Genomic DNA, 11,289 nt, shown 5'->3' with positions numbered 1-11,289 from the left:
GCGAAGCTGCTTCCGCTCACAACACAGACCCTCACATCTCAGACTTTCCTCCTGTTATTCCTTACCCCTTTTTTTCTTTTCAGTGCCCTCCAGCTCCCGTAGCAGATGCTAGCGTGAGCACGCCTCCACTAGTGGTGCAGACCTATCCACATCCCTTTCCTTACAAACCCCCTCCCCTACCCATGGCATGCAGCCCCACAGTCCAACCCTAGCGTGAGGCTGCCTCCACTAATGGCACAGGGAGCGGCCCCGACGCCCGCCATTCCCCCTCTCTTGCCCGCCTTTTTCTTCAGCGTTCCCTCCCTGAGCCATCCCAAGCATGAGCATGCCTCCGCCAATGGTGCAGGCCTCGAAGCCCGCCATTCCCCTTCTCTTCCCTGCCTTTTTCTTCAGCATTCCCTCCCTGAGCCATCCCAAGCATGAGCATGCCTCCTCTAATGCTGCAGGCTTCGACGACTGGCATTCTCCCTCTCTTTCCTCCTTTTTTTTCTGCTCCCGGAGCTGTCCCAAGCATGAGCATGCCTCCGCTCATGGCGCAGGCCCTGACGCCCACCATCCCCCCTCTCTTTCCTTCTCCTTCCACTCCCGGAGCTGTCCCAAACATGTGCATGCCTCCGCTAATGGCGCAGGCCTCAACACCTGCCATTCCCCCTCTCTTTCCTCCTTTTCTTCCGCCCCAGGAGCCATCCCAAGCAGTGTTAATTTTGACAGGCATTTTTGATTTAGTCATTATTTTGAGATGAAAATATGTTCGTTAACGAATATTTTTCGTCCTCGTCTTCATTGATTAAAAATTAACACTGATCCCAAGCGTGAGCACGCCTCCACAAGGGGTTCCGGCAGCTATCTTTCCTCCTCCCCCTCGCATACTCGCCCTTCCTTCTCTCTATCTTCCGCTATGCCCCTACCCATCCCTCCAAACACTCTAGCCTTGGAACCACCCCCCGTAGCCAGCAACATCAGGACACAGATTTTGTCGGAAGGCAGAGGCCTTCAAGACCTATGTGTGGTCAGACCGATTCCATATCAGAGAAGCTCACCGAACCCTCATCAGCTGACCCCTTTAATGCCAGTCCATCCCTGTTCAATCGAACTCTTGACCAACCATAGCTTACCCCCTTTAACATCACCTAATCTATCTATAACAGCCCATCCCCACTCCAGCCATCCCAGCAGCACCCCGCTCCCACAGGAGCCTTACCTAATTCCCACACTGCCGCAGCATTGCCCTTTCCTGCAGGTGCTTTTCCAGATTTCCCCACTGCCAATGCAGCTCCTGCAGGAGCCTTACCTAATTCCCACACTGATGAAACAAATGAGGAATTGCCAAGAACTGATGGCCGTCAACGCCAATTAAATGCATGGTTGAGGAGAATGAGTGGAGAGTTGGTGAAGTGTCCTGGTGAGTTGCTATCATTAAGCAATGCAGCAATGAGCAGTGGAGCTAGTCTACGAGCAGCAGTGCACAATAACCACACCTTATTTTTTTATTTACGGTCATTGAATAGCACAGAGTGAAAAATCAATGTTTTCTTTATATCTAGTGGCAGTGATCATGACGTTAGTTCAGATAAGTACCGGTAACCGTTGTCATAATGTCATAGTACTGGTAAACTTTATCTTTGTCATCTAGAAATAGAAGGCATCATGCTAGCTATATGGGCATTTCTAAGTGTTTATCTCTTCCTCCGGTGAAAATGTTGTTGCAAACGTAGTCGCGTGTCTGTCGCTGTGTTTGGCAGGTGCTTGTGTGGGCGGTGCCGTCCCATGGAAACTGCGTTGGAAAGCTTGTGCTGTAGGGAAGTGAGTGTGTTTTGGTCGCTGATCGAGGAGCTCACCCCGCGACCAGATGTGACGTGCCTTACTTAGCATCCAGGATTTGAGTCATGCTGCCTGAATCCGTTTGTGCTGAAGATAGCATACACCCATTTCAGGCAGGATCATGGTCCCCTTCAAGCCAGCACGCACGAGTATGTTAATTGTTTGTTTACTTTTTACACAAAGTCTTATGAACCAAAAAATGTTTCCAACATACTCATCCCTAGGCAATACCGGTACACTGCATACAGGCAGGCTATACGCTTCCTGTCTGGTTTCAGCTGTCAGGCAACAATTTCATAGTGGTGACAAGATCTATCATGGCTTTCAATGGCCTCGTTTGGATGAAAATGAATAAAAACCATATTGGCATGTACAACATTAATAAAATTACGTATTTTTCAGTTCAAGATTTAAGTCATGCTTGTTCTGTTGTGATCGCTTAATCGCCCTTAAAATGTAACAATACACAGAACACGTGAATTCCAATAAAAACAGTTTATTAGTTTATCAAGTCAAGTCAAGTCATCTTTATTTATATAGCCCTTTAAACAAAAAAGATTGCGTCAAAGCAACTGAACAACAATAATTAGGAAGACAGTGTCAATAATGCAAAATGACAGTTAAAGGCAGTTCATCATTGAATTCAGTGATGTCATCATGCAACTCAGTTCAGTTTAAATAGTATCTGTGCAATAATTTGCAATCAAGTCAACGATATCGCTGTAAATGAAGTGTCCCCAACTAAGCAAGCGAAAGGGCGACAGCGGCAAGGAACCAAAACTCCATCAGTGACAAAATGGAGAAAAAAACCTTGGGAGAAACCAGGCTCAGTTGGGGGGCCAGTTCTCCTCTGACCAGACGAAACCAGCAGTTCAATTCCAGGCTGCAGCAAAGTCAGATTGCGCAGAAGAATCATGTGTTTCCTGTGGTCTTGTCCTGGTGGTCGTCTGAGACAAGGTCTTTACAGGGGATCTGTATCTGGGGCTCTAGTCCTGGTCTCCGCTGTCTTTCAGGGCTGTAGAGGTCCTTTCTAGGTGCTGATCCACCATCTGGGCTGGATACATACTGGATCTGGGTGACTGCAGTGACCCTCCTGACTTGGATACAGACTGGATCTGGTGGCTACGGTGACCTCGGAATAAGAGAGAATATACTAATATGAGCGTAGATGCCATTCTTCTAACAATGTAGCAAGTACATTGGGTGTTATGGGAAGTGTTCCCGGTTCCGGTTTACCTAATTAATGCAGCCTAAAAATCCTTTAACGGATTTGGATATTAGAAGTGTATTAGTATGTTATGTGTAAGCCAGGTTAAAGAGATGGGTCTTTAATCTAGATTTAAACTGCAAGAGTGTGTCTGCCTCCCGAACAATGTTATCCCAAGTAATGGAAGTACATTACAGAATAGAGAGACCGGTTGGAAGTCCTGATAAAATAAACAAATCTGAAAAGACTCAAGGGTTAGGCGCAAAAAAATCTACATAAAATTACCTTGCAATAGTGTGGTCTTACCTGCGGGTCAGCTGATGGTTTGCTCTCTCTCTCTCTCACACACACACACACACACAAAATACATTCATACATACATGCAGTGATATCAAAAGCACATAGAGCAGACACATAGTGACTCAAGACAAAAGCACACACCAGGTACAATGATTGGTAAATTTTTGTTAATCTAAATTAGATCAAATAAATTTCATGCAAACAAAAGAAAAAGAAAACCACAGCACACAGACAGAGCCCAAAACATGGAGCATGCAGAACCCCTTGTAAAACCACATGGAGCACACAGAGTAGGCACAACAGCGGCAAGGTCCCACCACCAGCTACGATTAATGGTTCTTACAAAGACAAAAAAGGAATGATCTTGTGCAAACAACTAAGTAAAAAACCAAAGCAATAAATAGCACACAAAGAAAAAACAAAACATGCGGCATGCAGAAAACCACCACCAAATGAACAGACAGGAAGGAATAAAACTACTACAACTAAAACAACTAACAACAAAAATAAATACTTACAACTAAATGATTGGACCTGTCTGAAAAAAAAAAAAAAAAAGTTAATTAGATTTGTTGTAGCGTGACTGCTGGGCTAGATAGAGGCTGATGGCCTCCTCCTTAGGAATTTGTTCAAATGATTTGGCGATGGGGGCGGGTGCACAGGCTGACAGATTGGAGATTGGCTCTTGAAGAGCCTTTGGTGATTGTGTGTAGCTCTCCCAAAGGGCCTCGATTAAAGATGTAGCATAACCTGCAGACATAATAATAATGATAAAATACTGTATAAAGATTGCTGTCACTGATCAGATGTCTCATTCGCCATGAAAATATGATACAACTGCATGACACGGCTTACCGTACGAGGCCTTCTCTTTGATGGGACGCACTACACAGGCACCTTTTCTAAAACGTGGGTATCGCACGCAAAACTTCTCCGTTCCATCACTTCTTCGTGCTGTCTCTCTGTTTGCATTGAAGTTATAATGTAGTGCCACTAAGAGAAGCCTACAGAATAACAAATTTGAAAACACCTTTGAAACAAAAATCTTGTGTATGTATGATAAAATACTGCATTATGTTTTCCATTGCACAGCACTGACCTGCTATACATGCCCAGGTATGAAAATCCAGTGTGTTTGGGCGCGAAGTGTAGGATGAGGGAGTGGAAGGCTTCAAGGGAGAAAGTCTGGTGCTGTGGAGACAGCTGTCTCACATCCTTCAGTAAGGATGTCTTTGTGACAATGCTTTCCAGTTTTATTGCTCCCATTGAGCCTGCAAAGACCAAGATATGTAGGCAGACAGACAGACAGACAGACAGATAGAGAGATAGATAGACAGACAGATTTTTGTTTTCAATGGAAACACACATGAGATTATCCTGCATAGGAATTATAGAGCATGCATAATACTACATACTGTGTACTGTACCTGGTTCCAGCCACTCTTTATCACGTTGATCCCCCTCCAGAGGGGGATGAGCGCAACTGGAAAAGGCAGGGGTGTCATGGTCGTGGATGTCCTGGATATGATTGACCAAGCTTCTCCATTTGGCCTCCATCACAGCTGAGTTGCCATCTGGGGTTGAGGCTGCAGTCCAGTAAAGATGGTTTACTATAGCTGGCCTCCACAACTGCAGCTGGTCACACTGCCTGTCTTTTGAGGCTGTATCCAAGGCCTTCTCCAGACCTGGTTTAGACAAATGGTATTAATTGAAATGCAATAACAAAAACTGCTTCAAGGTTCCAACAATGGATACATACTTTTTCCAACGTGCCACACATCAAAATAATGCCGTGTTCCCTCAGGGCACAGCTCTTCTCTCACCCATTTAGCAACCTAAAGAGTAGAAAGCAACCTTTGTGGATGCTTGCACTGTCTGGCCATCAGTGCATCAGCAAAAGTACAAACATCCAACCTCAGTGCAATTCAAAAATCTACATTCTACATCTCTATTGTATTTACCTGGCGATGTCTGTCTGTGATAAGGGTTGACAAATGCAAGTCCTGCCTCCTCAGCAAGCTGATGCTGCGCTTGAGCCCCTCAAGCTCACACCAAGAGCTGTTGGGGACCTTTGAGCTCTGCAACATGACATAACAGTGTAAGTGTAGAATGTTTGTGGTGGTGAAGGAGGCGTGACGGAACCAGAGGGTTGCTGGTCCAAGCATTATAATGATAAAAGACATGATAAAGCCAATCATGGCAAATCTAAGAGGTTATGTTTTGGTGTAGGCTATTTTTTAATTTCATCAACATGTATGGAAATGTCCTGCATGCATAGAATTTGGCAACGTATGTTTTAGACAGCACATCAACCACTCAAACATTGAATCATCCCAGAAATACCCAAAATTTACCGTGAGACATTCCAGGGGGCTTCAAATTATATTGTGTCACTGTGTCACAAGTGGAGGAGGAGGGCAAGGGGTCATCTATCGTAGCACCGACACTGTCTGCTGTCTCCTGCGTCGAGGCATCTGTCAACATTTTGCGCAAAGAAATCCAAAATGGTCAGCAACAGGATCACGGTTAAATACATATGAAAGAAAACCGTAATAGTCAATTTCCATCCACTTTAAATCAAGCAGCTAAATCAAACACACACACACACACACACACACACACACACACACAGTTGTGAAAGTCGCTTGATTATCACCAGTGATCCAAACACTAACTTTAGCCAAGGCGCTATCTAGCTAAATATCTAGGTGCTAACTAGCTAAATATGACAAGCTTCTGGACATTGCACTTTTATTTTGGTTCATATTCATGAATCACGAAATGTGCTTTTCTGATGTCAGACTGATCATGACTGTAGTAGAGGAGAAACATGGTATGTAGTATACACAGGGATAGCTAACGTAAACATTAGCATGAGGCTTACCGTAGCCAGCTCTCGCTTGCGGCGGGCGGCACCGATGTTAGTGCTTCTCGGTCTTGGGGCAGGGCAGGCAGAGAGGTGCGTGTGCACAGACGGCACGGCAGTCGGAATAAGCTGTACCTGGCTCAGCCTCTTCAGCCCAAGAGAAGCCATCCTGATATCCCCTGGGTCGTTATCCTCCTCCCTGAAATGCACGCTGCAGATCTTCGAGTTTGTGGTGACGGAGGTCATTGAAAAATTTGCCTGCCTAACACAGACAAATTGTACCCACTGTCTGAGGGTTGCCTTATCCTTTATAGGGAAGCCATGGACCCTGTGTCCTGTTTGGGTGGAGTTTTTACACCCAGCACAAACACAGTAGTTCACCATTGTCAATCTACCTACTATATATTTCTATCTATTTATCTATCTAGCTGCTAGCTATCTATGCTAACGTTATGCTATCTGGCTGTCTGCCTATCTCTCTCTATACTAGCCTATCTATCTATCTATCTATCTATCTATCTATCTATCTATCTATCTATCTATCTGTCTATCTATCTATCTATCTATCTATCTGTCTGTCTGTCTGTCTGTCTGTCTGTCTGTCTATCTATCTATAATCTGAATACTCTCGTCTACTACTCGTCTCTCTAGTCACTCTCAATGCTCTCAAGGCGGGCTTTGGTAAATTCTCTCCCGAAGGTGACATAATGCAATGCATTGTGGGGGAAAGGAGAATCGTTGCAAACCGCTGTAAGATAGTACCTACTTTTTTGTATTATATTCCGTTTTGTGATACCCAACAACATAAAATACAATGGATAATAGTTTAAATGTTTATTACCAACAAGCAAATTGCACAAATTAGTTGAAAAATTAACCCTGCAACACGGCCTTTAACACAGTAGTGCTCACTGCACAAGTTAAATACAGTTTAATCTTTGTTGGAGCAGTGGTGTTTTTTGATTAGCAGACAGCAACCGGTATTTATTGGCTGCTGTCTCTTTAAGACCAAATGCACGGACCTATTACTGACACACATCAGGATTTTTTCTCATCTGTTTACGTTCACTTAAGACATAACCGACTGTGTTTACTAGAATACTTGCCAAAGCGGGTATTTTAACATAAGTTTGTATGTATGTGAAAAAGGAATCAAGCGGGGTCTGAATCGCACCTTACTCTCTCTCTGTGTGTGCACGCTTCGGTTGCGTGCGGTAGCGGCTAAGTGCACAGAAAAAAGTTAAAACTGCTTGAGTGTGTAAACTGGCAAGACAAAACGTGCAAATTACATACTTTTACTGTATGGTGGTTAAATTTAGCAGTTAATCCGCGAATCACATGCATGCCGAACTGTGGGGCCAGGTCTGTACAGATCACGGATCATCTACGATCCATTGCACCCCTAGTTAAAGGGGATGGCATCCCCCTGGTTGAAAAAATGACAAAAAGTATTCCCTTGAGTCACTGACTTTGAAAAAACTAAACAAAAATATCTTGAGAGTCCAAAAACATTCACTGCGCAATGAAGCCTATAAGAATACAGTTAGAATGCCCTTATAATGCCAGCAATGGAAGAAAAAAAATACCCATGTATGAGTTTTTACGTTTTTATATTCATTGCACAAGCAATGTACATTTCTGAATATCAGCACATGCATGCGAGAACAAATGTGCTATAAATTTTATACAAAAGTGCATAGCAACACAGTGTTTTGTTCCTTGAATGAATTAGATTTTGAACAAATCGAGTGAGCCAGTGATTCAACAGTGCATTCAGATGGACTCACTTGTTTCGTTTCTAATTGAATCAGCCTTTTTGAACAAATTGTTTGATTTGAATGATTCAATAAATCATTTATTAAACCATGGACTTGCTGCCACCTACTGGCGGTTTTATTGTCATCATTATTTATCCATGACAGGCCTAAACCAGACAAGGTGCCAGCACTAGCAGCACAAAAACACATTTAGCAGAGTATTAACCAAAATTCCTCAAACATCATTATGTAAAATTAGCTACAGTTAGCTACAATTAATCTCAGTCAAGCCCAAGATACTAAGAGTAGACTGAGAAGCAATGGCCAGAATGAAGTTTGTTGAAAGCTGACTGATAATTCCAGAGACCCACATAAAATGACAAAGGTCCAGCAGAAGAGGTGCAGATAGGATGCAGCTTAGCAAGATTGCGTTGCCGTCTGCATGTGATGTTAGCGCATTGTTGAGAAAGAACAAGAATGTACTGGACACATACTGACGCCTACCTGACTCTGCCTGAGAGGTAAGGGAAAGAAAACACTTACTTGAGATTGTATTTATTTTTATATCTCTGAAATAAATGATTGTATTCTTGGAAAGAATATTTTATTGTACTATTGAATAAAATATTAGTTAAGATGGTGTGTGGTGGGTGTTCTGGCGCAATATGGCTGCTGTCGCATCATCCAGGTGGATGCTGCACATTGGTGGTGGTTGAGGAAATTCCTCCTTCCATGTGAAGCGCTTTGAGTACCCTGAAAAGCACTATATAAATATAACAAATTAATAATTAATTAATTAAAACAATCTTTTATTGTACTATTGAATAAAATATTAGTTAATTATTAAAGAAAGTTAATTTGCCATAATATGGACTATTGTAAATGCTGTGATACTGTGATGCTCTGATACTATCATTTCAGTACAGTATACAGTATATGGTATCATTGTAATCCTTGACCATCAAAACAAAGAGGTAGACATCACCTTTATGTGTATCACGTGTGGTTCAGGAGATATAACACAAAATACATAATTTGGTTATGGCGGAAAGTAAAATAGTCACTGTAACAACGTTCTTGGATCGTGAAGGAGGAGGCGGGAACCGGCAAACATTTAAACAAAACTTTAATAAAATAAACCAACACAAAATGAAAGTAAAGCGGCAACCCCTCGCGGACGACTGCTGTACACAAAACACAAAATAAAGTTCAGACCTGGTCCTCTCTCGTCTTGCACTGTCATCACTCCTCCTTTTATCCTTCTGGAGCTCCTCCGTGGGCCTCGAGACCGGTGAGTGACGCAGGTGTCGCTCATTATCACTTATTCCACTGGTCTCGCTCCATTCCCACTGCTCTCGGCCCCGCCCCACTCTTCACAGTCGCCATGGCAACCACAAGGTGTTTTTGTGATGGCTCCATTTCTAAAAATGTTCAGGGCCCTAACCTGTACAATTGTACCAAGTTTCATGCTTTTATGAAAAAGTGAACATATCACCTCAAATTTTGCACATATCATCTGGACTAATATAGGTTTGGAACAACATGACGGAGGAGTAAATGGTGGACAGAGTTTCCATAGTTTTAATGTGTGGCTCTCTGCTGTTGGCCTGCAGATGGATGACGTGTTCACAGCTTCTGAGGATGGAGAAGGAGCTTTTAGATTTGCAAATGGAGTTGTCTTTACTCCTGTCTCAACAGAGAAGTGCAAGGAGACAGCAGGAGAGAGGAGTCACAGGCCTTGACAGCAGTGACATACTGTATGTTGAGTGAGTTTCAAGTGTTTTGTGAATTGTATACTGTTTTACCGCTATGTGTATGTGTGTTTCCCCCAGGACACACAGAGCTGGAGAGAGAGATTGAAGACTTGCGGGTGCAGTTGGGTAGAATCAGTGTTTCTAGTGAGGTGGAAGACCTGAAAAAAAAGTGTAGAACGAAAATAGAGAGAAAAAACTGCTTTCTGGGCCGAGGTTTGTGTGTTTGATATTGTTTTGTGCAAGTGGTCAACAGGTTTGATGTCATCTCTAGTAAGCGTTCGGTTTTCAAAATGGTTTCATTAAAGTGCAGTGAGAGAAGAGGCATAGAGGAGCTATGTTTGTGTCCCAGAGCACAGATCACTCCTTTCAGACACTACAGAGAAACCAGAGTTACAGCCCCAGGCATCCAGTTCTCTTCCCATATATAAATAAATATATATATATATATATATATATATATATATATATATATATATATATATATATATATATATATATATATATATATATAAAATTAACACTGCTTTGGATGGACAAATATGTTTCTTATTGAATAACACAAAATATTGTAATACATTTTTTGGTACATGATCATTTAGGCAACACTCCCTCTTTGAACTGTTGCCATCTGGTCGACACTACAAAGCTCTGAGCACCAGAACGGCCAGACACTGGAACAGTTTCTTCCCTCAGGCAGTCCATCTCATGAACACTTGACAATAACTGTGGAACACACAACACTATTTATACACGCGTACACTTATTTATCTAACACACCTTTACATTTATGCATTTTGGCAGACACTTTTATCCAAAGCACTTACAGTGAATTCAGGCTAACATTTTTAGTTTTTTTTTACCTAACATGTGTTCCCTGGGAATCGAACCCACAACCTTTTGCGCTGCTAACGCAATGCTCTTAGCAATACTTAGTCTACACTTCAAATTTGTACATAATATACCTGTACATACAATTGTCAGATTGTATATTGTTATTCCTTACTTGTTCTGTTTTTTTGTTTTATAATCTGTGTTTTTTTTCTGTCACGGTCATTCTGTTGCACTGCGGAAGCTTCTGTCACGTAAACAAATGTAAGGGAAACAGGTCAATTTAGCTCAAAGGGAATTATTACGATTTTAAAGGGAATTTAAACAGAATCACTGTTTCACGGCTGATCACTGAGACGGCCAGCGATTCATTGAAAGAGTCGTTTAACATCAACTCTGCAATGGATATTAATGTCCAAAATATAGTGAAAACACTACTAATTAGCACAGTAACCAGATCGGCAGTTTAAGACATTAACTTGTAAGCACAAAACACAAGATACTTCTCTTTTCAATATGAATAAGGCTTTATTAGATAAATCTTAGATGCATAAACTAATCTAACACATAAGCACACACACTCACATTCACACAAGTTGCCAGAGGATAGAAAGTTAGGAAAGAATGAGTTTAAGAGAATGAAAATGTGAAATCCCAAGTTTACAGCAATACGTGAAATTGCATAGACATGAACAACCATCAATCACTTAATTAACCCTCGCATTGAGTTCCTCAATGAGGTTAAAATTATATTAG

The 11,289-nt window shown here is 42.2% G+C and overlaps 1 protein-coding gene across 1 annotated transcript; it reads right to left on the bottom strand.

Annotated features, from left to right (window-relative positions):
- Window positions 1-3,072: 3,072 nt before the first annotated feature.
- On the bottom strand, window positions 3,073-6,770 carry LOC122148937. Its single transcript, XM_042777428.1, has 8 exons — window positions 6,213-6,770; window positions 5,683-5,802; window positions 5,290-5,406; window positions 5,088-5,163; window positions 4,756-5,013; window positions 4,428-4,599; window positions 4,184-4,332; window positions 3,073-4,078 (listed from the first exon to the last, which is right to left on the bottom strand). Exons 5-8 carry the CDS (start codon window positions 4,883-4,885, stop codon window positions 3,888-3,890), a joined length of 642 nt encoding a protein of 213 aa, XP_042633362.1. The 5' UTR covers window positions 4,886-5,013; window positions 5,088-5,163; window positions 5,290-5,406; window positions 5,683-5,802; window positions 6,213-6,770; the 3' UTR covers window positions 3,073-3,887.
- Window positions 6,771-11,289: the final 4,519 nt, after the last annotated feature.

Source organism: Cyprinus carpio, chromosome A20 (assembly GCF_018340385.1).
Source record: "Cyprinus carpio isolate SPL01 chromosome A20, ASM1834038v1, whole genome shotgun sequence".
Lineage (NCBI taxonomy): Eukaryota > Metazoa > Chordata > Actinopteri > Cypriniformes > Cyprinidae > Cyprinus > Cyprinus carpio.
Note: the sequence above shows the minus strand (reverse complement) of the source record. Positions and strands in the feature narration are given on the sequence as shown.